Source organism: Pseudophryne corroboree, chromosome 2 (assembly GCF_028390025.1).
Source record: "Pseudophryne corroboree isolate aPseCor3 chromosome 2, aPseCor3.hap2, whole genome shotgun sequence".
In the NCBI taxonomy this organism is placed as follows: Eukaryota; Metazoa; Chordata; class Amphibia; order Anura; family Myobatrachidae; genus Pseudophryne; species Pseudophryne corroboree.
In genome coordinates, this window is record NC_086445.1 from 638,319,251 (window position 1) to 638,346,215 (window position 26,965).

Here is a 26,965-nt window from a genome sequence, read left to right on the forward strand (position 1 = left end):
TATGCTCCGGCAAAGAGTCCATGATTAGGGTTTGGAGGAGGGAGCCCAAAGCATATTGTTGCACCTGGGCCCACCAATCACTACTTCCGCCACTGCCTGGTTAATACCTGGGGATAACCCGGGTCCAGCCTGCAGTGTGAACGGTGTTTCAAGCCGCTGTGACACAGCTTGAAACCATGTTCAATAACCCCGGTTGGACCTGTATCTTACTAGAAAAGGGGTATTAGTGACATAACAGCTACTGCCATGTGTTTATGGCAGCATACTGGCTACTGGGGAGAATGGAGTTCTGAAGATGCCTCATTTCCCTGTAGATCTGGCTAGCATTGAAGTCACAGTTGCAGGTAGGGGAGCCTCAAGGTGCAGAGCTTGTCTTGCTAGGAGGGCTCCGCGCCACTGCCTTCCCTTGATGATCATCTGGACTGCCAGTAATTAGCAAGCTGTACCGTGGCTTTTAAGTAACTGTATTAAAGATCCGTAGCTGTCACCAGAATAGCATTAAATAAGAATATTTGAAGAGACATTCTCGAGCTTACAGCCCAGCCTGTCGGGAGCCCCTAAAATCCCAGCAGTAGCACTAGTTGGGTCTGGTCTTATTGAAGACTGGTTGTGAAATGGGGAAGTCAGGACGTGGGCAGATGGTCAGAGAGTCCTCCTATACTGTAGGCTAAAGCGCTAATCCGAGTATGAGCACTCACTGTCTCCAAATACAGTATGTTAGCCTAGCCGTGCCAGCACCCGCCTCCCCACCCAGAGTCTGAGCCAGGAAAATTCTGGGCTGAATGAGTGAGGTGAATATTGCAGCGGCACTAGCAGGAGTTCCATGACAACCACTCTGAAACAGTGGAGGCAGGTGGTTGCAGGCTACAACCCAAATCTGACTTGCCCTGTTTGCCCCATCCTTGTTACACCTGTGCCCGAGATACAGATGTTTCATTGCTTGCATTATGTCTGTTCCCCAAATATACCAACATTTAGACAAGGCTGAATTTTACAAATATATACAAACTCTTTGGTTCTCTAAGGCCCACCCGTTAAATGATTGGAAAACAGCATTACAGACACATGAACTCCATTATTACATTGAGCTCATGGTATTGCTTTGCTTGAAAATTGTTGCTTAAACCTGTTAAAAAGTTTATCAGAAAAATTTGTTTGGTCAACAAACAAATTTAACAGCTTGTCAATAAAATAGGTTTGGACAGAAATATACGGGACAGGAATTAAGAAATTGTCCTGGTTCCTTGTGTAATACCCTCTCAACACTTTACCAATTTACCAGCCATAGATCACTAATGTTTTTAATTAGTAATCCGCAAAACTGCTCTCTCTTTTTCAAACCAGGAAACCGTTCTGACAAGGTGAAGCAGATGTAGCAAACCATATAGAGAGATAAAAGTGGAGAAGCTACTGACTAATCTGCTTCTAGCGATCATTTTATAGACTCTGGTAGACAAATGATCACTAAAAGCTGTTTGCTATGAACAACTTCCGTTGATGTATCTGAAAGGTTTGAGTCTTATCCCTTTATGTATAAAGGTGTAATTGTGCTCTTTCTTAACAAAATGGGTTATAAGAACTGGCTTTATCAATTAAAATGTAATCATATTAGATTTACAAACATCAAAAATAAAATCACAGAAACACATTATTATAATAAACTAACACAAATTGCACAAATGTACACTGTGTTTGAACGTGCAGAAATTTATTTTTTGTGTGTATCATTGTAATTTTCCTATATGGCGTTATGGACACTTTGTGGCACCATATGAATAAAATATAATAATTCTAAAAAATAAAAAAAAAAACACAATATTCTATGTTGCCAAAATAACTTTTTAAACTAATTTTGTTATTTGCTCAACTTTTTATATTACGGGTTAAAACTAAAAGTGGGAAATTCAATTTATATTCGACTACAGGTGATTGTTCTTCATGTCACTTAATAATAAGCATACATTGTAAAAAATACATACAGTAGTGCAAACTGTGACTAATATATGAATTTTGCAGCAAATAAAATAGTTCCACTTACTAAATATTGGTGCAGCCATATTTTAATACCTTAGCATTTTAAAAGCAGCATCTTTTATTTCTGTAATACTTATTAAAACATAGATCATGGTGCAGTATGGTCAGTTTAACAAGAAGCTTGAATAAAGGTGCACTTACAATATTCCAAACATAAGATGGTATTTACGGTTAGTAAACCATGTTTCAAACATTTCCTGCAGGCCCAGCTACCACACTACGCGTTTCACAAGATACCTTTTGCTTCCTTAGGGAAACTTCATTTTTCAGTTGACTTAGGGGTCTGTGTACTAAGACATGGAGAGAGATGAAGTGCAGGAGGAGATAGATAAAGTAACAACCAACCAGCACGTATCATTTTACAAACACAGCCTGTAACATGGCAGTTAGGAGCTGATTGGCTGGTACTTTGGGGTACATTTACTAAGCAGAGATAAGAGCGGAGAAGTGAGCCAGTGGAGAAGTGCCCATGGCAACCAATCAGCACTGAAGTAACATCTATAATTTGCATACTATAAAATGATACAGAGCTGCTGATTGGTTGATGGGGAAATATCTCCACTGGCTCACTTCTCCGCTCTTATCACTGCTTAGTAAATGTACCCCTATATCTCCGTAGACTTTATCTCTCTCCAAGACTTAGTACATAGACCCCATATTTTCTCTGACGTCCTAGTGGATGCTGGGAACTCCGTAAGGACCATGGGGAATAGCGGCTCCGCAGGAGACTGGGCACAAAAGTAAAGCTTTAGGACTACCTGGTGTGCACTGGCTCCTCCCCCTATGACCCTCCTCCAAGCCTCAGTTAGATTTTTGTGCCCGGCCGAGAAGGGTGCACACTAGGGGCTCTCCTGAGCTTCTTAGTGAAAGTTTAGTTTTAGGTTTTTTATTTTCAGTGAGACCTGCTGGCAACAGGCTCACTGCATCGAGGGACTAAGGGGAGAAGAAGCGAACCTGCCTGCTTGCAGCCAGCTTGGGCTTCTTAGGCTACTGGACACCATTAGCTCCAGAGGGACCGAACACAGGCCCAGCCTCGGAGTCCGGTCCCAGAGCCGCGCCGCCGGCCCCCTTACAGAGCCAGAAGCAAGAAGAGGTCCGGAAAAATCGGCGGCAGAAGACATCAGTCTTCAACAAGGTAGCGCACAGCACTGCAGCTGTGCGCCATTGTTACTCAGGCACACTTCACACTTCGGTCACTGAGGGTGCAGGGCGCTAGGGGGGGGCGCCCTGAGCAGCAATGTAAACACCTTGGCTGGCGAAAATACACCACATATAACCCCCAGGGCTATATGGATGTATTTTAACCCCTGCCAGAACTCAGCAAAAAGCGGGAGAAAAGGCCGCCGAGAAGGGGGCGGAGCCTATCTCCTCAGCACACGGGCGCCATTTTCCATCACAGCTCCGCTGGAAGGACGTCTCCCTGACTCTCCCCTGCAGTCCTGCACTACAGAAAAGGGTAAAAAAGAGAGGGGGGCACTAATTTGGCGCAGTTCTAATAATAACAGCAGCTATAAAGGGAAAAGCACGTTTTATAGTGGTATTCCTGTCTATATATAGCGCTCTGGTGTGTGCTGGCATACTCTCCCTCTGTCTCCCCAAAGGGCTAGTGGGGTCCTGTCCTCTATCAGAGCATTCCCTGTGTGTGTGCGGTGTGTCGGTACGATTGTGTCGACATGTTTGAGGAGGAAAATGAGATGGAGGCGGAGCAATTGCCTATTATAGAGTTGTCACCCACTAGGGAGTCGACACCTGAGTGGCTGAGCTTATGGAAGGAATTGCGTGACAGTGTCAGTTCTTTACGAAAGACAGTTGACGACATGAGACAGCCGGCTACTCAGCTTGTGCCTGTCCAGGGGTCTCAAACGCCATCAGGGGCTTTAAAACACCCGTTACCTCAAATGGCAGACACAGACACGGATACTGACTCCAGTGTCGATGATGAGGAGACAAACGTGACTTCCAGTAGGGCCACACGTTACATGATTGAAGCAATGAAAAATGTATTGCATATCTCTGATAATACAAGTACCACTAAAAAGGGTATTATGTTTGGTGAGAAAAAACTGCCTGTAGTTTTTCCTGTATCCGAGGAATTAAATGAAGTGTGTGATGAGGCGTGGGTTTCCCCCGATAAAAAACTGATAATTCCTAAAAGGTTATTGGCATCATACCCTTTCCCGCCAGAGGATAGGGCACGTTGGGAAACACCCCCTAGGGTGGATAAAGCGCTCACACGCTTGTCTAAACAGGTAGCACTACCCTCTCCTGATACGGCCGCCCTAAAGGAACCTGCCGATAGAAAGCAGGAGAATATCCTAAAATGTATATACACTCACACGGGTGTTATACTGCGACCAGCAATCGCCTCAGCCTGGATGTGCAGTGCGGGCGTGGTCGGATTCCCTGACTGAAAATATTGATACCCTAGATAGGGACAGTATATTACTGACTATAGAGCATTTGAAAGATGCATTTTTATATATGCGTGATGCACAGAGGGATATTTGCCGACTGGCATCGAGAGTTAGCGCGCTGTCCATTTCTGCAAGAAGAGGTTTATGGACGCGGCAGTGGTCAGGTGATGCGGATTCTAAAAGGCACATGGAAGTATTGCCTTATAAGGGGGAGGAGTTATTTGGGGTAGGTCTATCAGACCTGGTAGCCACGGCAACTGCTGGAAAATCCACATTTTTACCCCAGGTAGCTTCTCAACCTAAGAAGACGCCGTATTATCAGGCGCAGTCCTTTCGGCCCCATAAGGGCAAGCGGGCAAAAGGCGCCTCATTTCTGCCCCGTGGCAGAGGGAGAGGAAAAAGGCTGCAGCAAACAGCCAGTTCCCAGGAACAAAAGCCCTCTCCCGCCTCCGCAAAGTCCTCAGCATGACGCTGGGGCTTTACAAGCGGACTCAGGCACGGTGGGGGCCCGTCTCAAGAAGTTCAGTGCGCAGTGGGCCCACTCGCAAGTGGACCCCTGGATCCTTCAGGTGGTATCTCAGGGGTACAAATTGGAATTCGAGACGTCTCCCCCTCGCCGTTTCCTAAAGTCTGCTTTACCGACGTCTCCCTCAGACAGGGAGGCAGTATTGCAAGCCATTCACAAGCTGTATTCCCAGCAGGTGATAATCAAGGTACCCCTCCTGCAACAGGGAAAGGGGTACTATTCCACACTATTTGTGGTACCGAAGCCGGACGGCTCGGTGAGACCAATTTTAAATCTCAAATCCTTGAACACTTACATACAAAGGTTCAAATTCAAGATGGAGTCACTCAGAGCAGTGATTGCAAACCTGGAAGAAGGGGACTATATGGTCTCTCTGGACATCAAAGATGCTTACCTACATGTCCCAATTTACCCTTCTCACCAAGGGTACCTCAGGTTTGTGGTACAGAACTGTCGCTATCAGTTTCAGACGCTGCCGTTTGGATTGTCCACGGCACCCCGGGTCTTTACCAAGGTAATGGTGGAAATGATGATACTCCTTCGAAAGAAGGGAGTTTTAGTTATCCCTTACTTGGACGATCTCCTGATAAGGGCAAGATCCAGGGAACAGTTGGAAGTCGGGGTAGCACTATCTCAGATAGTGCTGCGGCAGCACGGTTGGATTCTCAATATTCCAAAATCGCAGCTGATCCCAACGACACGCCTTCTATTCCTAGGGATGATCCTGGACACAGTCCAGAAAAAGGTGTTTCTCCCGGAGGAGAAAGCCAGGGAGTTATCCGAGCTAGTCAGAAATCTCCTAAAACCAGGCCAAGTCTCAGTGCATCAATGCACAAGGGTCCTGGGAAAGATGGTGGCTTCTTACGAAGCAATCCCATTCGGCAGATTCCACACAAGAACCTTCCAGTGGGATCTGCTAGACAAATGGTCCGGGTCGCATCTTCAGATGCATCAGCGGATAATCTTGTCACCAAGGACAAGGGTGTCTCTCCTGTGGTGGTTGCAGAGTGCTCATCTTCTAGAGGGCCGCAGATTCGGCATTCAGGACTGGGTCCTGGTGACTACGGATGCCAGCCTGAGAGGCTGGGGAGCAGTCACACAGGGAAGAAATTTCCAGGGCTTGTGGTCAAGCCTGGAGACATCACTTCACATAAATATCCTGGAGCTAAGGGCCATCTACAATGCTCTAAGCCTAGCAAGACCTCTGCTTCAAGGTCAGCCGGTGCTGATCCAGTCAGACAACATCACGGCAGTCGCCCACGTAAACAGACAGGGCGGCACAAGAAGCAGGAGGGCAATGGCAGAAGCTGCAAGGATTCTTCGCTGGGCGGAAAATCATGTGATAGCACTGTCAGCAGTGTTCATTCCGGGAGTGGACAACTGGGAAGCAGACTTCCTCAGCAGACACGACCTCCACCCGGGAGAGTGGGGACTTCACCCAGAAGTCTTCCACATGATTGTGAACCGTTGGGAAAAACCAAAGGTGGACATGATGGCGTCCCGCCTCAACAAAAAACTAGACAGGTATTGCGCCAGGTCAAGGGACCCTCAGGCAATAGCTGTGGACGCTCTGGTAACACCGTGGGTGTACCAGTCAGTGTATGTGTTCCCTCCTCTGCCTCTCATACCCAAGGTACTGAGAATCATAAGAAGGAGAGGAGTAAGGACTATACTCGTGGCTCCGGATTGGCCAAGAAGGACTTGGTACCCAGAACATCAAGAGATGCTCACAGAGGAACCGTGGCCTCTACCTCTAAGAAGGGATCTGCTCCAGCAGGGACCCTGTCTGTTCCAAGACTTACCGCGGCTGCGTTTGACGGCATGGCGGTTGAACGCCGGATCCTGAAGGAAAAAGGCATTCCGGATGAAGTCATCCCTACCCTGATCAAAGCCAGGAAGGATGTAACCGCACAACATTATCACCGTATTTGGCGTAAATATGTTGCGTGGTGCGAGGCCAGGAAGGCCCCTACAGAGGAATTTCAACTGGGTCGTTTCCTGCATTTCCTGCAAACAGGACTGTCTATGGGCCTAAAATTAGGGTCCATTAAGGTTCAAATTTCGTCCCTGTCGATTTTCTTCCAGAAAGAACTGGCTTCAGTTCCTGAAGTTCAGACGTTTGTCAAGGGGGTACTGCATATACAACCTCCTTTTGTGCCTCCAGTGGCACCTTGGGATCTCAATGTAGTTTTGGGGTTCCTAAAATCACATTGGTTTGAACCACTCACCACTGTGGACTTAAAATATCTCACATGGAAAGTGGTAATGCTGTTGGCCCTGGCTTCAGCCAGGCGTGTCTCAGAATTGGCGGCTTTATCCTATAAAAGCCCTTACCTAACATACGGACAGGGCAGAATTGAGGACTCGTCCTCAATTTCTCCCTAAGGTGGTTTCAGCGTTTCACATGAACCAGCCTATTGTGGTACCTGCGGCTACTAGGGACTTGGAGGACTCCAAGTTGCTGGACGTAGTCAGGGCCCTGAAAATATGTTTCCAGGACGGCTGGAGTCAGGAAATCTGACTCGCTGTTTATCCTGTATGCACCCAACAAGCTGGGTGCTCCTGCTTCTAAGCAGACTATTGCTCGTTGGATTTGTAGTACAATTCAGCTTGCACATTCTGTGGCAGGCCTGCCACAGCCAAAATCTGTGAAAGCCCATTCCACAAGGAAGGTGGGCTCATCTTGGGCGGCTGCCCGAGGGGTCTCGGCGTTACAACTTTGCCGAGCAGCTACTTGGTCAGGGGCAAACACGTTTGCTAAATTCTACAAATTTGATACCCTGGCTGAGGAGGACCTGGAGTTCTCTCATTCGGTGCTGCAGAGTCATCCGCACTCTCCCGCCCGTTTGGGAGCTTTGGTATAATCCCCATGGTCCTTACGGAGTTCCCAGCATCCACTAGGACGTCAGAGAAAATAAGAATTTACTTACCGATAATTCTATTTCTCGTAGTCCGTAGTGGATGCTGGGCGCCCATCCCAAGTGCGGATTGTCTGCAATACTTGTACATAGTTATTGTTACAAAAATCGGGTTATTATTGTTGTGAGCCATCTTTCCAGAGGCTCCTCTGTTATCATGCTGTTAACTGGGTTCAGATCACAGGTTATACGGTGTGATTGGTGTGGCTGGTATGAGTCTTACCCGGGATTCAAAATCCTTCCTTATTGTGTACGCTCGTCCGGGCACAGTATCCTAACTGAGGCTTGGAGGAGGGTCATAGGGGGAGGAGCCAGTGCACACCAGGTAGTCCTAAAGCTTTACTTTTGTGCCCAGTCTCCTGCGGAGCCGCTATTCCCCATGGTCCTTACGGAGTTCCCAGCATCCACTACGGACTACGAGAAATAGAATTATCGGTAAGTAAATTCTTATTTTTTTAAGGAATATACACAATATAGTGCTGATAGAGTCACACACAACGGCCGTATGCAGTATAACTTACATCCATATGGCCACAATGGACCCACTTGTAAAAGTAGCCATCATTACTGTCAGCACGCATTTCCATCGGCCCCATGTGTTCTCTCAGCACAATATAGCCCACATTTCTGCCTGCAATCATATATCTTCAGAACACGTAGCCTATGTGCAAGTGCTCCATTATTGTCCAGTTACACCTATTCAGGGGCAAGTGAGGATGTGCCTGAATTGTGAATTGCCCATAACTTCTCTTACAGAGAGCATACACTGTGCTAAAAATAATAACACAATCTACCAGCAAAACAGAAAAGCATGCAAATCTGAATCTGCCCCTAAGTATTTTTCTTTTTCATGGGCAATCTGCACCAATTCTTTTGCTGAATATATTTCGGTTCCAGGGCATGCCATTGGGAACCTCTGAAACACAGATAGTGATTGAGGCACTTCAATGTGTTATAGGAAATCATACACTTGATAGTTCTACCAATCAATGGCATAAACTGGAGGTTCTCAAACACGGTCCTCAAGACACTCCAACAGTCCAGGTTTTAAGTTTATCCATGCTTGACCACAGGTGACTTAGGGGGACATTTACTAAGCAGTGATAAGAGCGGAGAAGTGAGCTAGTGGAGAAGTTGCTCCATCAACCAATCAGCAGCTCTGTATAATATTATAGTATGCAAATTATAGATGTTACTTCAGTGCTAAATGGTTGCCATGGGCAACTTCTCCACTGGCTCACTACTCCGCTCTTATCACTGCTTAGTAAATGTCCCCCTTAATTAGAACCTCAGTCATTTTGATTTAAACATCTGTGCTGAGCCATGGATATACCTAAAGGATAAACCTGGACCATTGGGGTGCCTTGAGGACTGCGTTTGAGAGCCTACTACTCTTATTTACATAATGTTAATGATGGAACTGTTTTCAGAGTTGAAACGGCACCAAGGGCTAATTGTTATTGCTTCTGAGTACTGTAGTGTTTGTTATTTCACACAGAAAATGCTCAACTAACTGCTCTGTTCTTTTTTAAAGACTCTGATTCAGACAGCGACTTGTCAATGGATGATGACCACAGCTGCTCCTTTGCATCCACTCAATCCTCTGACAGTGCGGATGAAGATGATGCAGATAGTCCTGGGGTCTCAAGCTGGGAAGTTGTCACTAGTCTTAACAATGAGAAAATGTTGCAAACTTCCACAAAAGGTATTACACCTTTGAAATAGCTGTTTTAGTGAGACATTTATTAAAGTGATATGCCAAAACTAGGGTGGCCAATAGGGGATTGGCATTTTTCCTGTGTGTCCTCCTGTCTCCCCGCCCCGTACTGCCCGTCCACACCCGCCCCGCACCACACACATAACTCACCATACTGCGGTGGCGTGTGGATGGTAAACTTCCTTCGGGCTCGGCGGCAGGTGACGGCTGGCTGACTGCGCAGCGCGACCTCTGACTTCATGTCACGCTGCGCTGGGGGAGCCAGGAGGAGGGAGCTGGGCAGCGTTGAGAACCCTGAGGACGCTCAGCGCTACCCAGCATTAAATACACAAAGGGCCTTCTCATCCAGCAATCCCCGGGATTGGAGCTTCCAATCCTGGTATTAAATCCCGGGGCGATATTTGACCTAAATCTCGGAATCCGCCGATCCCGGGATTGGCCACCCTAGCCAAAACATCTGTTACCCATAGCTACCAGTCAGATGGTTGATGTCATTTTTTTTAGCTTTATTAGGAAAATTACAGAATATTTGTTGCTATGTGTTGCAATTTATAGTTATTGTTAACAATCAAAACTCATATTGCAATCATTAAGTTAAAACTGAGCACACCATCAGGAGATGAGGTGAGTTTAATTCGATCAACCTGTAGTCAGTCAATAGTATTAAGGTCCCCATACACTAGGACGATAATGCCCGATTTCATCCGATTTCGGGCATTCGGCCCGATATATTGGATGAAATCGGACATTTTGGAGGTGTTTCCGATCCGATGCGCGTTCCCGTGAGCATCGGATCGGATGCTCCAGATTGAATGTGCTGCACATTCAATCATGTCCGACCACGCAGGCATGGCTGGGATAGAACAAGATACATCGTATGCAAAAGGACAGCATATGATGTATCTTGTGCGATCCTGCCCCCCGGGAGGCTGCCGGGGTGATCGCCTGTGACATGTCAGACGGACATGTCGCGTTAGTGTATGGGGCCCTTTAGAATGTTAACTGGGGCTCCAAGCATTTGAGTCTGACCAACCCCAGTATGTGCACTGTAGACATTTCTCTGCCAATGTGCACAGAGAAATGATACGAGTCTCTTGACAACCTTATGCAGGAAGGTCAGTGTACCTAAAACCACCTCTATGGGAACTTATTTTTACAAATGTGCCCATGAATATTTCAAGGAAAAATAGGAGGGAAAGTTGTGTCTTCAGTATTTTGGTGTTAGCAGTAACAGCTGGTTGTTTTCTTTAATACAGTAGATAATGTTAAGTCAGAGAAGGCTATGGATAATGTAGAGATGTGTCCGACGGACCAAACAGTAAGATCACCTAAACAAACTACACCACGACCACAAAAAGGTAAATGGTCAGAGACAGAGCTGTTAAGTCACTCAGCCACTTAAATCAAGTATGTAACGCAAGTATGTTGCTTCATTTAGTACTATTCATTGCAGGAATTCTGAAAAAGAAGCATCGTTCTCTAATTAATCGAATCCATAATGAACTTGGACACAGGACCAAACCCTCCCTCCAGGAACAACTAAATGGGGTCACACCTATGAGCATCAGAACACATACAGCTGGGAAAGAGTCCTCTGAATCTGAGTAGGTGTTCCTGATGTCTATATCATTATTTTAACTGTGAGCACAATATGCACTTCGGTCAGTAATTGGTTAGATAATAGGGAGCAGCGCGTTGTGGTCAATGGATCATTTTCAAATTGGACTAAAGTACTAAGTGGTGTGCCACAAGGGTCTGTACTTGGACCAGTTTTTGTCAACATTTTCATCAACGACCTTACAGTAGGTCTAGAGAGCATGGTGTCAATTTTCACAGACGATACCAAATTGTGTAAGGCTATAAATACCGAGGGGGATGCGGAGTCTCTTCAGAACGACTTAACTAAACTGGAAGCATCGGCAGCAAAATCGAGAATGAGATTCAACACAGACAAGTGTAAGGTAATGCACTGTGGGGGCAAGACCAAAAATAACACCTACATACTAAATGGGGTAATATTAGGGGATTCTGTACTGGAAAAAAACATAGGGGTTCACATAGATAACAAATTAAGCAGTTGTACCCAAAGTAGGAGTGCAGCAAAGAAGGCTAATAAGATATTAGCATGCATAAAACGGGGAATTGATGCAAGGGACGAGAGTGTTATACTACCATTATATAAATCACTAGTGAGGCCACATCTTGAGTACTGTGTGCAATTTTGGGCACCATATTACAAAAAGGATATCCTGGAGCTAGAAAAGGTTCAGAGGCCGGCGACCAAACTAATTAAGGGCATGGAGACGCTGGAATACGAGGAAAGGCTTGCAAGAGGGGACACGATCAACATCTACAAATATATAAGGGGTCAATAAAGAGAGCTCGGGAGGGACCTGTTTTCTATAAGATCAGCACAGAGGACACGTGGTCACTCGCTAAGGTTAGAGTTAAGGAGTTTCCGCACATTGAGGCGAAAAGGTTTTTTCACAGTAAGGACAATACTGAATTCCCTGCCTGAGACAGTAGTAACAGCGGACTCAGTCAACACCTTTAAGAATGGGTTAGATAAATTCCTATTGGATAAAGATATTCAGGGTTATGGTGTGTAGGCAGCATTATAGTTAATGTAACTTGTCCTAACATAAAAATAACTAGTCCTATAATAATCGTGCATAGGAGATCACAAATAGGTTGAACTCGATGGACAATTGTCTTTTTTCAACCTTAGTTACTATGTTACTATGTTATCCAATATGATTGCATAACTTTACTGGTATGCACCTCATTTAGTTACGTACACCTTACTAGGTCTACATAATATAAAGTGTATTAGTAATTTGGAGGGAAGCTATAAATACAAACCACATAGGTTAAGAATGTTGGTTCATAGCCTCCCTCTCTGTATGTGAGATTGGAAGTGTCCACATATTTTTCCTATTTTTAATTTAATAATGGTTTTTTTTTGTTATTTAATTTCTTCTTTGGGGGAGCATTCTCTGTACATTTTACTCTTGTCATTGATCATTTTTTGCAGTATAGTTTTGCCTTTAGCAGCCTAGAATGGACAATGGCCCTCATTCCGAGTTGATCGCTCGGTAAAAATCTTCGCATCGCAGCGATTTTCCGCTTAATGCGCATGCGCAATGTTCGCACTGTGACTGCGCCAAGTAAATTTGCTATGTAATTAGGAATTTTACTCACGGCTTTTTCATCGGTCTGGCGATCGTAATGTGATTGACAGGAAATGTGTGTTACTGGGCGGAAACAGGCCGTTTTATGGGCGTGTGGGAAAAAACGCTACCGTTTCCGGAAAAAACGCAGGAGTGGCCGGAGAAACGGAGGAGTGTCTGGGCGAACGCTGGGTGTGTTTGTGACGTCAAACCAGGAACGACGAGCACTGAACTGATCGCAGATGGCGAGTAAGTCTGGAGCTACTCTGAAACTGCTACGAGGTGTGTAATCGCAATATTGCGAATACATCGTTCGCAATTTTAAGATGCTAAGATTCACTCCCAGTAGGCGGCGGCTTAGCGTGAGCAACTCTGCTAAAATCGCCTTGCGAGCGACCAACTCGGAATGAGGGCCAATGTTACTGTAAACATTTTGAAAAAAGATAAAACTGCAGAGATAAACAAAATGGAAGCAGTTTGACGTGTAAATTATACTTGTGAATGGGGAAGCTGTGGACAACTGATGCAGCTTCTGTACTCTTTTCTACTCGGTTAAGCCACTGGGATACATTTTCTAATCATGGAGGGTAATGAGCGCACACGCCTTTGATGTTTGACTCTCCATTCAGAAAGACGCTGAAGATTGCCATAGATTGGGGAAGTGACGCTAATAGGGAGCTTTTGTGACCATAATTTAATCATGAGGAGTAGTGCAGGATAATTGAGTGAGAGTCATTTAATTTATCTTGGTAGCCAATTATACTTCAGTCATACAGAGTTGCAACTGACAAGTCTTTATTCACAGGTTCTCTGGACATGTTATCAATCAAAATGGTACCAAATGACAGCTATGTTATGGAATAGTTTAATCCCTTCTTGCACTGTTTGTGCTATTTGTCAATCTACAAGGAATGTAATGGAATTGTTGCATCCACTACAGAGATCTTCTGTATATTGAGCCTGCAAGGGGCACACAGTGAAGTCAGAGTTAAGCTTTCATCCCAGAAGCCATTAAAACATGCATAATTTAGTTCCCTACAGGCTTTGTATAGTAGAAACTCACCATTATTTAATATATTGAAAATCTAGCAATTAACCTAACATATTAATAATCTGGTTGGTCTTTAGGTTGCCGGCAGCCAGGCTCCCGGCGACCACCATACCGGCGCCGGAATCCCGACTGCTGGCATACCGACATCTTTTCTTCCTCTTGGGGGTCCACATCCCCCCTGGAGGGAGAATAGATAGCGTGGCGCGCGTAACGCGCCACCGTGCCCGCAAGGGGCTCATTTGCGCTCGCCTAGCTGTCGGTATGCTGGCAGTCGGGATTCCGGCGCCGGTATGCTGGTCGCCGGGACCCCGACCACCGGCAAACCATACTACACCCTAATAATCTGACCTTTATTTACACAGATCAATATGCATGAATTTGAACAGCACACTAATTGAAGTCTAAACTATGTGCACTTAGTATATATTCCCTCAACAATTTTAAAGATTGGTCTCGTCTTAATAACTAGTACAGTGGTGTATCTATAGTGGGTGTAGGGTGTGCTGTACACATGGATCCCTGTGTCTGAAGGGCCCAAACCGCACACCCTGCACCAATTTGCAGATAGAGACAGCACCCTCCAGTACTTCAATGAACCAGTCTATTAAAACTGGTACTTGAAACTAGAAAAATATTGCATAATTAATGGCAAAAATAATCCATCTATACTCATTTTGAAAACATTCTGAGACAGCATTCAAAATCACTGCACTTTAATCTCAATCTTATTATTATTAAATAGGTAACCTTTATATTACATAACAATGTATAAATGATACTAAACAAGATAATTGGCATGTGTGTCCTGGCACTATAGAATGCTTCCCACGTAAAATAAAAATACATCTGCTATAACATACGCTATTGTACCATTATTTTTATCTTTTAGTTATAGAGTCAGTCCAGGGAGGCCAACACCATACATGCTGCACCCATTTCTTAAATACTTACCCCTTCAGAGTCCCACACTGACAGCAGCGCTGCAGAAATAACTGTGAAAATGGCACGGCAACCATTTTCTATCATTTTGTGCATGCGCAGTAGAGAAATTGCTAGGAAAATGGCCGTTGCACCATTTTCCCAGAGATATGCGCATTAGAGTCTGAGCCCTAAAGAGCTCAGACTCTATAGCGCTGCCAACAAAGAGGAGAGGGTCTGGACAGAGGAGGCTGCACACGGGACTCCTCCTCTCTTAAAACACTCCCTAATTATTGCAAGATTTTACATTCTAGAAGGGCTATGAGTATAAGAAGATTTGGGATTGCATGAAGCTTGGAAGAACAGATGAGGTCACATTTGAAGGCTGATAGCAAAGGGCTTTTGAATCAAGGGAAAGGGAAGTACAGTAAAATCAAGGTAGATGAGGCCTTAGAAGGGGAAGGGTTTTACAAAGTGGTGGGAATTTTAAAATGAGCTTGTTGACAGCTAGTAAAAACACAGAGGAGGACCAGATAGGGTAGGTCAGAAGAGAGGTACATTTTGGTGACAGTGGTATTATAGATTGTAAAAGCTGATAAGTTCACAAAGAAAGAGGTTTACAGGGTTAAGAGAAGGTGTCTAAGGCCTTGATAATGCTCACAGGAAGGGGGAAGTGGATGATGTTGTGGATATACAGACAGTAGCGGCTCTTGCCACGAGCAAGCAGGCTTTTTGCCCGGGGCGCCGCTACCCCGAGGGCGCCTCTGCCGCCGTGGCAAGAGCCGCAACTAATCCTCCCTGCACCCCGGCTCCGTGGCTGCAGCCGGTGCACGCAGCCAGCATCGCTGACTGACGCTAGAGGTCAAAATTGACCCTTAGTGTCAGTGCGGCGCTGCTATGGGAGAGAGATCATAACATCTCCCCCATAGAGAGGAGCCGGTGCCCGGAAACAGCAGCGGTCTGGAAGCAGGAGCGAGGCTGGTAATCTCGTTTTTTTTTTTTTTAGGGTTTCAAAGCGGCGCTACTACAGGGGGCACAGCTACTGGGGGCAAATCTACAGGGGGCACAACTACAGGGGGCACATACTGAGGGCACTGCTACAGGGGGAACAGCTACTGGAGGCAAATCAACTGGGGGCACTGCTACAGGGGGCACAACTACTAGGGGCACAACTACAGGGGGCACTACTAAAGGGGGCACTGCTACAGGGAGAACAGCTTCTGGGGGAAAATTAACTGGGGGCACAGCTACAGGGGGCACAACTATTGGGGACACAGCTACTGGGGGCAAATCTACAGGGGGCACATAATGGGGACACTGCTACAGGGTGCAAATCAACTGGGGCACTACTACAGGGGGCACAGCTACAAGGGGCTCAACTACAGGGGGCACTACTAAAGGGGGCACTGCTACAGGGGGAACAGCTACTGGGGGTACAGCTACTGGGGGCACTACTATTGGGGGCACAGCTACAGGGGGTCACAAGGGGGGGGGGGGGCACAGGAAACTTTCGCCCTGGGCGCCACAAGGTCTAGAACCAGCCCTGTATACAGATGCAGCATATAGACAGATAGGAAGCAAAACATGACAGCCGTGTGTTATGAAGCAAACACTGTATGGGATTCACATAGAAACATAGAATTTGACGGCAGGTAAGAACCAGTTGGCCCATCTAGTCTGCCACTTTTTTTTTATCCTTTATGTAATCTCAACCCTTTTTGAACCTTAATTCTTTGTAAGGATATTCATATGCCTATCCCAAGCATGTTTAAATTGCTCTACAGTCTTAGCCTCTACCACCTCTGATGGGAGGCTATTCCACTTATCCACTACCCTTTCTGTGAAGTAATTTTTCCTTAAATTTCCCCTGAACCTCCCCCCCCCCCCCCCCCCCTCCAGTCTCAGTGTATGTCCCGAGTTCTAATACTTGTCTTCCTTAGAAGAATGTTTCCCTTCTGAACTTTAAGACCCTTGATATATTTGAAAGTCCCTCCTTTCCCTTCTCTCCTCCAAACTATACATGTTAAGATCTTTTAGCCTTTCCGGGTAAGTTTTGTGATGTAGGCCATGCACCATTTTAGTTGCCCTTCTTTGTACACTCTCTAATGTATTTATATCTTTCTGGAGATATGGGGGGTCATTCCGACACGATCGCTCGCTGCAGTTTATCACAGCGCAGCGATCGGGTCAGATCTGCGCATGCGCCGGCACATGCTGTACGGTCGAAGGCCGTTGTTCCCTAGCGATCACCTCTGCCTGATTGACAGGCAGAGGCGGTCGCTGTGCTGGAGGGGGCTGGACGGCGGCGTTAAGCCGCCGTTTAGGGGGCGCGGTCCGTCCAACCCAGGCGTGGCCGGACCGTTGGGGGGGGGGGGGGGGCCGCGGCAGCTGCGTGATGCCACACGCAGCCGCTGCGACCTGGGCAGCAAAGAGGTTCTCCCAGCCAGCCGCAGGAGCTGCGCTGGCCAGGAGTTGCTCCTCAAATGCAAAAGCATTGCCGCTGTGCGATGCTTTTGCATCTCTGCAAGGGGCGGGGGGGCACTGACATGCGGGCAGACTATCCCTGTGCTGGGCGTCCCCCCGCATGACTGAGTGCCTGATCGTACTTGTGCTAAATTTAGCACAGCTACGATCAACTCAGAATGACTCCCATGGTCTCCAGAACTGGACACAGTATTCCAGATGGGGCCGTACCAATGACCTATACAGTGGCATTATTACTTCTTTTTTCCTGCTACTGATTCCTCTCCCTATGCAACCAAGCAACTGACTTGCCTTTCTCATTGCTTTGTTGCATTGCTTTCCTGCCTTCAAGTCACTTGAAATAGTGACTCCTAAATCCCTTTCCTCCTCAGTAGTTTCCATTACAGAACCCTTGATACTATATTTTGCCTTTGGGTTTTTAAGACCAAAGTGCACGAGTTTGCTTTTTGTAGCATTAAACTGTAGTTGCCATGTTCTTGACCATTTCTCAAGCCTAGCTAGGTCATCAATCATTTGTTTTACCCCTCCCGGTGTGTCTACCCTGTGGCATATCTTTGTATCATCTGCAAAAAGGCATACTTTCCCTTTAATACCACCTGCAATGTCACCAACAAAGATATTAAAGAGAACACTGGACCAAGTACAGATCCCTTGGGTACTCCACTGGTAACATTTCCCTCCATAGATTGCACTCCATTTACTACAACTGTCTGTTTCCTATCCTGCAACCAGGTTCTTATCCATTGAACTGTTTTATAATCCACCCCCACGCTTTCAAGTTTATTTAGCAGTCTGCAATGTGGGACAGTGTCAAATGCCTTACTAAAGTCTAGATATGCTACATCTACAGCTCCCCCCTAATCTATTATTTTCGTCACAGAGTCAAAAAAGTCTAAGTATTATTATGAGATTAGGTATTATTCTGATCTGTCCATGCCCTCAATGGAGTTCACAGTCTAAGGGGCAGATGTATTAAGCCTGAAGAAGTGATAAAGCAGTGATAAGTGGAAGGTGATAACGCACCAGCCAATCAGCTCCTAACTGTCAATTTACATACTGGAGCTGATTGGCTGGTGCATTATCAGCTTGCACTTATCACTGCTTTATCACTTCTCCAGGCTTAATACATCTGTTCCACAATTCTCCAACATACCACAATGTAAATTCTCTAACATACAAGCATACACAAACTTACAGTAATTTAGTTTATAACAGTGTACTGTAGCTAGAGAACATGTATCCTAGACAGAATTACATTAGTGTACTGTACAGATGTGTCCTCTTACACCTCATATGGCGTGAAAATGTTTACATGATTCCCGTTCTGTGCACGTTTTCCTTAATTTAGTTACTTTTTACTGTATTGCATTCCAGTTTGCATATAGTGTGCTGCTATACTGTATTTAGAATTAGGGTTTTTTGGTCATAAAGGAATTATCTTAAAATCACACATCGCACATAATGCATATAAGACATTCACTAATATCTAAGCAGCTAGGATTAGTATTTTTGTAGCAAAGGAATTGGTATAGAGTTGCAGAATAAGCAAAACGATATATGACGTGGGTTACTTTTTCCTTCATTGTGCTACTTTTTCATCAAGTTTGCTTATACTGTCTGTACTAGGTAATTAGGATGAGTGCTTTGGCGCATTGTCCATGTTGCACTAAACAGGCTATTTGGTGTGATGTGAGGATGGGTGACATTCCACTTCAGTGCTGTCCTTTCAACTCTATAAAGGAGGTCACTGATAAATTGGTGGCTTACATTTCAAGCAATAGTTTATAAAAATGCACATCCTTGAGCGGAGTATTGAAAAGAGATCTTTTTAAAGGCCATGTGCCAGATTGTAAGTTGTGATTTTTAATTTTACACAGTGTTTCACATACAGTTACATTACAGATAAAAATATGTACCTCTCTTTGCTAGGTGTAGTTTGTCACATTGGTCTTGGAGCAAAGTAAATTAGTGTGATCACAATCTATTTATTTTCATTAAGCCTTTTCTCTTTTACCTTTTTATGCATTAATTATTGTAACTTCTACATTGTCTTCTTGTGCTTTTCCCTACTTCAGGAGCAACGAGACGTCTATCTAAGATGCAGTCTTGTATCTGATTGAAAAATGTATAAGTGTTTTAATAGGGGCTAAAGATTCCACTGAGGACCACGGGATCTCTACTCAGCAATGGAGACTCTCTACTTTCCTAAACATGTACAGCTATTTTTTTGCATTGTGCTGTAAATATGCCAATGCTGTTTGTATGAAAATAAATATTTTTGGTCTTGCGTGCTGAGATTGTCACTTCTTGACGTCATATAAGCTAATTATACAGACTTGTTTTGAGAAAAAAAACATAATGCCAAATCATGTCTGGTCACTTGGAACACTGCAAATCTGAAACTGGGAATAAAAGAACTTGCAATGTATCTGTTTGCATTGTAAACAAGAACCATACAAAATACAATAAATTCAAAGTAGTGTTCTGAATTCCCATGCTTATTGGGAGCTGTCCTAAGCCATGGAGGGTAATAAAGTACCAACCAATAAGCTCCTAACTGCTACTGTATGTGTTTGACAAATGACAGGAGCTGATTTGTTGCTCTTCTCTCTCTCTCTACTTGGTTTTAGTATGAGATACCTACCATCAAAATCTAGAGGGTCAAAATCCAGACAAGGTCAAAATACTGACATTTAAAATGTCGACAGGTCAAACACGTTCTGCATTGTTTTTTTGGTTTGTATGTCAACATAGGTTGACATGGACACCGTATAAATGTACAGCGTCCCCTAGCATGCTTCGGGCACGATGCCTCGCTGCGCTTGGCACACTATTATGTTCCCCCTGCAGGTACACTGGGATTGTAAAGTATGAACAATTTGGTTTCAATTAAAAAATCATTAAAAACTCATGTCGACTTTTTGACCTGTCAACATTTTAAGTGTCTGTATTTTGACCTTGTTGGTATTTTAAATGTCGGTATTTTGACCATGTCGGGATTTTCACCTTGTTGGGATTTTGAGCGTCGGTCAATGGTTGTCGGGATTTTGATTGTAGGTAAATTTACTGCATCACCTCACCTTTCTCGCTCTCCAAGGTACATTTGCCACTTAATCTGATGTGGTTTCCCAAAATCTGAGGAGGCTAGATGAGATTACACAATGCACTTGCAGTTTGAATGCCTCCAAAGCAAAGCAATTTTTTAAAATGGGATTATGAATAATTACTGGCATCACTGTAAATTATAAAAAAAAAAAAGAAAACTTTGTCCAAGAGTTGGATAGGATGGATTGTACTGTATGTGTTGTATTGGTGGGGATCAGTATGTGATCCCACAGCACGGGATGCTGAATGTCAGTATACCGACACTGGCATTCCGTGCAGCAAAATGCCGGCAGGGGGGCGAGAGCAATGAAGCCCCTCAGTGGCGAGTTCTATTCTCCCTCTATGAGTGTCGTGGACACCCATAGAGGGGGGATCACCTATCTTGCCGGTATTACGGCGGTGGTATGATGACCCTGTCAGGATCCTGATGTCAGTATTAAGAGAGCCGGGACTCAGGATTGACAGTGTCTTGGTCGATACCCATTAGGTCAACACCCATTGGTCGACAGTGAGCAGGTCGACACAGGAAATAGGCCGACATGGACAAAAGTCGACATGAGCTTTTCAATGTTTTTTTGGTGCCGTTTTGTTCGTAAAGTGACCAGGAACTCCAATTAGTGCACCGTGTCCCCTCGCATGACTCACTTTGCTCGCCATGCTTCGGGCAAAGTGCCTGGCTCTGCTACCGCTGCGCTCGGCACAGGTTACCATTCCCAACTGTAGTCCACGTGGATCATAAAGTATGAAAAAGTAAAAAAAAAAAAAAGTGAGGAACTCATGTCGACCTTTTTCAATGTCGGCCTTGTTCATGTCGACCTAATGGGCACGTCAACCTATTTCCTGTGTCGAACTACTAACTGTCGCCCAATGGGTGTCAACCTAGACACTGTCGACCTAGAGTCCGTATATCGATCCCAATGAGCGGTATGCTAACTGCATACTGTATTGGTGACCTTTGGTTGTTAAGCTGTTGTGAAAGTAGACATCTAACTGCACAGAGTTGAGTAATGAATAATTAGGTAACTGAAAAAAAAAAAAAAATTAGAAAAATAGAGTGAATAGAAAAAATTCAAGTGTTTTTAAAATCGTTCTGTAATAAGTAATGTCCTATTTCTTATATGACTAATATGGGGAATCATCTCCCATACTGCTTTCACCACGCATAAGCAGAGTCGCACATGGGATTTGTTCACAGTTCTTTCCTGGGTGCGACCCGGATGAGACGCCTTTCAGACAGGCAGCCTGACCCGGCAATATTCCACATTGGTGACATCTCCGCCAATGTGTGCGGAGGTGGTGCTTGGAGGTGAGATGATCTCCAAGCGCTGCCTCTTCCTATGAAGTGAACAGGTGCTGGGTTGCATTGACCCGGCTTACCTGTTCACACCGCACCACGAGCCAGGTTGAACATATGTTCAATCCTGCTTGGTATCTATCCGATTTGAAATACCGGATTATTTCAACTGGCCCCTTTCAGACTGTGCCACAACCTGGGTTCTTGCGTGCTCATGTGCAATAGTCTGGGTTATTGCTAGCAGTCTGAAAGGGGTATAACTGTCTATTTATAATTTGGGAGATTAGTATCTCCTTTTTATTGTAAATTGTATTCCTGAAACCTTTATAACCTTACTGTGAGAGGACTATATTCCACTCTGTGTAACTGTACTACATGTTGATACAGAACTAAGAATAATATAATAAAGAGCCAGTACTGGTGAAATAGCTGGTTTCTTCCCATTGCAGGCACAAAATGGTTGTAAAGACATGCTGCTAATGTACTGCTTGTACTGGACTGCTTGTTGACTACTTGTTATTTTTCAAATTATTATAATTAAGTAAAATACATTTCTTGAACTCACTACAAATGAAACATGGTGGAGGTGCCTAGATGGTTAAAGTCCCTACCTCTACTAATTTTAGCCTCACAAATTGAGCAGATTCCTTCACTAATGTTAGGAAGGTGGCTTTTTTGGTCTTATGCCAAGATATCACAATGGCTTTCTTTTTATCACGGGGAAGAACTGCAGCCACTAGTGGCTGACTTACACATACAACATCTTCAGCATCCTCATTAGCGTCAGATAGTACACAAATCTCCCCCTCATCCTGTTCCACTACCACATTAGCATCCTCAATTTCTATTATGTCATCATCACCATCTTTACTTGTACTACTCATCCTCACATTTGCAGGTGGTGCAGAATGGTGTAAGGAGGCAAATGAGGCTTCTCTACAGTATAAGTACAGTGTGGGAAATATCAGACTCACACATAGCTAATGTGGACACACCTAGACTCACCTAAGGGATTTTTGAACACACAGTTCTTCAGCCTTAGGGCGGGATGTAATGAAGTCCGAGTTCGGGGGCCGTGTGGGATGCCAGCTGAACTCTGACTTTTTTTTAAAGCAGCAGTCGTGTACAAAGCTAAACCTTGCTTTGTACATGATTTACCATTTAAAAAAACATCCAAATTTGTCCAACATCCCGCACTGCCGCAAAACTCGGACTTCAATTCATCCTGCCCTAAGTGTTCTTTTTTGGGCACTGATAACACCAGTGTGCACCAATGGTTAATATTGCCTATATGGAGGTCTAGGCTGCAATGGAGGCAGTGACAAAAAAAACACCAGTGTGCACTGTGCACTAAGGGTTAATACTGTCCCTGTATTAGGACGATCTGGCAGTGACCAAAAAAACCCCCACCAACAGTGTGCTGTGCACCAATAAAGGGTTTATGATGGTTAACATTGCCCTTAGGAGCTCTGGGCTGTGCACCAGTATAATAAAGGACTGATATATTAATTCCTAACCTGGCAGTCTAGTGTGTGCTCTCCATCTGCCGACCTGTGTGGCCCATTCATTACAGAGGTAATACACGAGATACCTGTATCATGTATATCTCCTGTTTACAAGTTCAATCTGGCCTCAGGGACCAAAAGATATCAAGTTCCGTAAATACTGTGTATCTCTCCTCCTTGCCTGTGCTAAAACTCTCTCAGACTTTTTACATTTAAATTAAACTACAGTTAATAAGTTTCTTTTTGTAATAATTATAAGGACCCTGGACGCTGCCCTAAACATGTTTTCACTTAAGTTGCCTTTTTCAATTCCTCTACTGCCTGCCTGACATGAAATTTACTGAATTGAGTTGAAAGAGCATTTCAGGTAAAAGACACAGATGACCTACAGTGCTGCCTGTATATTTATCAGTTATCTTTCTGTATTGTAAATCAGTAAAATTAATTATACAGTACAGAATTAAAAAAATGCTTTATTTCAAGAATAAATGATGCTTCTGTTCAAGTAACACTATTTGATCATGACATTTTCAAAACATAGTGGACAATCTTGATGCTTGACATAACTAAGCTACTCCAATGGATTTTATTGCTAGCAGTTCCCCCATTATTATATAGTGCAATACAAAAACAAGTTTTTTGATTTTGGAAAATAAAACAATTTCTCCCAAAAATGAGTTTTTGCTCTTTGATAGATCAGCCGGTTTTCTATGCCTAAAACCACTTCTTAAGGATAGGCCACTGCTCTTGGGACAGTTTGTGTGCGTACACAAGGGTAAAAATTGCCAGCCAGCCCCTGAGCTTAGAAAATGAATCTAGTAGTTGGTAGAGCAGCTTTAAACTGTTATATTTTCAGTGATCAACTTTTAAGAATAATTCTGGACATTAGAAATGTGTTTTATGCTGCAGAATGTTGTTTGTACTACTGCACACATATTACACTATTTACATTTAGGCAGGTGTGAAGGAGTACATAAATACTTCAATAGTCAAATAGGCATCTAATGCTCAGATACATACTGTACTTTACATTTCATATTGTAACAGTGACATTGAATGAATCCTGTTCTAAAGCATTTTACTGTTATGACTCTGCCAGCTGTAATGTTCTGGCCTGCAGTGCCTCTGGGCTGCCAGGGGTGTTGCTGTTATGTTCTAGCTTGCAGTACCTCTGGGCTGCCAGATGTGCTGTTATCTGAGAGTAGTCCCAGCTGGGGTAGTCAGCTGGAACAAGTAGCTCTTCTGATTACCTTTTCCAGCTGCAGCACATTGTGTGTATTTGTGTGTGTTGTAGTGATTGGCCCTGGTTTATGTTATGTATGAGCTAGCCCTGAGAGTCATGGCTAGTTATAGTTTTGTTACTGCTCCAGTTATAGTCTTGTCCCTGCTCGTGTTAAATTATGTTATTCCTAGTCTATTCCTAGCCAGTTTGTTTGTCACAGTTTTGGAGTTTCTGTTTGCTTTGACCTGTTCTGGAATCCCTGCCGTAATCGGAATTTTGAACCCTGTCTGCACTTATTTAAGAGACTGTACCCTTGCCTTTGGTTTGCGCCTCCAGGTGAAGTATCCTGGTCATTCTTCTTCAGTTATCCTGTATGCCTTATTTGGAATTATGCTTCAATACAGTTTTATTTTAAACCTTCATCCTAGCATCTGTTGTCTGTGCAGCTCCATCATTAATACATGTAACATTGACTAAGTACAATTTCTGAAGGATACTTAAGATGGCCATACACCGTCTATCTAGTTGGCTGTTTGAAATGAAAATCTGCTTATGTATGTGAGCAAACGACAAATTAACCATTTGCTCCCAAATGCTGGATAGTGGTCGAAAGCGGTTGATCAGATATTCTGTGTAAAATCCTTCTCTCGAAGTTGTCCATCTCCTCGGGCAGTTTCTAAACTGAGTCTGGTAGGAGGGGCATAGAGGGAGGAGCCAGCCCATACTCTCAAACTCTTAAAGTGCCAATGGTTCCTAGTGGACCCGTCTATCACCCATGGTACTAATGTGGACCCCAGCATCCTCTACGAGAAAAGGATTTACCGGTAGGTAATTAAAATCCTATTTCCTCAATGATTTAAAGAATTATACTGCAATGTGCAAGGTTGTAAAAAGGGAGCATTCTAAGGGGTTTCACTAGCAAGACCAACAGAACACTTGACTACGACTGTTATAATACATTTGCATTAAATAAATGATGAAACTAAAAGAAAAGAAAGCTGTTTATTGGGTTAACTGGAACACTTGACAAGTACTGTTGTAAGACATGCATTCCATAAGTGAAGAGACACAAATCACCATGCAGATTATTTAAAAAAAAGGAAGCTATGGGATTCACACCAGTGACAGACCCACTCTTAAGGCATAAGACATGCACTGTAAACAACTGAGCCATCCAGTCTTCACATGACACAGTAGAAGTCACATTTAGCATAGATTTAAATAACTATGGTGTAATATCCAAGGTGCTAAAAAGCAAGCATTCTACAAGGTTTCACGAGCAAGCCCATTAGAACACTTGACCAATGCATACAAAAAGAAAAGCTGTCTATTGTCTTTCACAATTCAAGTCCATTGGAACACTTGACTACTATTGTTTTCTCTTATGTCCTAGAGGATGCTGGGGTCCACATTAGTACCATGGGGCTGTACCAAAGTTCCCAGAACGGGAGGGAGAGCGCGGAGGCTCCTGCAGAACCAATTGATCAAACTTAAGGTCCTCAGAGGCCAAAGTCATCACATAAGCAAGCAGTTTATTCACAGTTCAGACAGGGTTATCACGACAATAATATTTGATTTCTGGTTCTCCTCTCTCCAGCGTAATATTCATATGGGTTACATTTCCTTAAATTTGCTTCAATGGCAATAACAGCATAAACAATGATGGGACAGAATTACAGTACATACCAGCACAGTCTCTGGGAATCAGTAGTGCGGGGGCCACAAACTGAGATTTTTTTCGGTGCGTTTTCCCCCAATTTGCTTGGGGATATCTGCAGTCTATATAAACAGGATTTCTCATGGACTCCTCGCTGGGGGCCTTCTGCCACATGTGGTTTCCTACTACTCACCCAGATAGTCCTCTCCCGAAGACACACCTCCCGTCCTGCTTCTAGGGTACCCCTGAAGGTGGGGATCCCCTTTGTTTCTTCCCCTGATTGCTCATGCTCTTGCTGCTCTCACACTGCGAATCTGGATAGCTCTTGCTCTTCCTAGCAGCACCTACATGCTGCTCCATAATGCCAGGGGCTGTGGTGTACACTGCATGTTCTACAGCCCTAGCATGGGCTCTCATCCCTGGTCACTTATCCTGTGTCTTCCATCCTCAGTCCTCAGCTAACACTGAACTCTACCCTGTGCTTTGTTCCTTCTACTCAAAACCCCCCTACACTTTGTCCTAACCCCCTACATCTGGCAGGGTCTGCAAGTAACTGGTTTAACTGGATTTGGGGCCATAAACTCCCCCACTCACTGATAAGAATCAAAAGGCTTTTGGAACTTTCCAAAATCTGTTAACATTCCAGTATGCCACAATCTAACTTGTAGAACTCTGCAAACGTGTTCAACCCCGACCAAGTAGCTGCTCGGCAGAGTTGTAATGCCGAGACACCCCGGGCAGCCGCCCAGGAAGAACCCACCTTACGAGTAGCGTGGGCCTTAACAGACGTAGGACACGCCTGCCGTAGAATACGCATGCTGGATAGTGAACCTGATCCAGTGAGAGATCGTCTGCTTAAAAGCAGGACACCCAATTTTCTTGGGATCGTACAGGACAAACAGAGTCCGATTTTCTGTGACGAGCAGTCCTCCTCACATAGATTTTCAGAG

General features: G+C 44.5%; 1 protein-coding gene across 2 annotated transcripts in view; it reads left to right on the forward strand.

Moving 5' to 3' along the window:
- LOC135041525 (cadherin EGF LAG seven-pass G-type receptor 2-like) overlaps nt 1-19,519 on the forward strand; it is a 407,444-nt gene extending 387,925 nt beyond the window's left edge. For both annotated transcript variants that reach the window (XM_063954943.1, XM_063954944.1), the window contains exons 33-36: nt 9,427-9,597; nt 10,866-10,967; nt 11,063-11,213; nt 19,308-19,519. In XM_063954943.1, the coding sequence (XP_063811013.1) occupies nt 9,427-9,597; nt 10,866-10,967; nt 11,063-11,213; nt 19,308-19,329 (446 nt within the window). In that variant the 3' untranslated portion in view covers nt 19,330-19,519. The remainder of the gene's footprint in view (nt 1-9,426; nt 9,598-10,865; nt 10,968-11,062; nt 11,214-19,307) is intronic.
- Nucleotides 19,520-26,965: the final 7,446 nt, after the last annotated feature.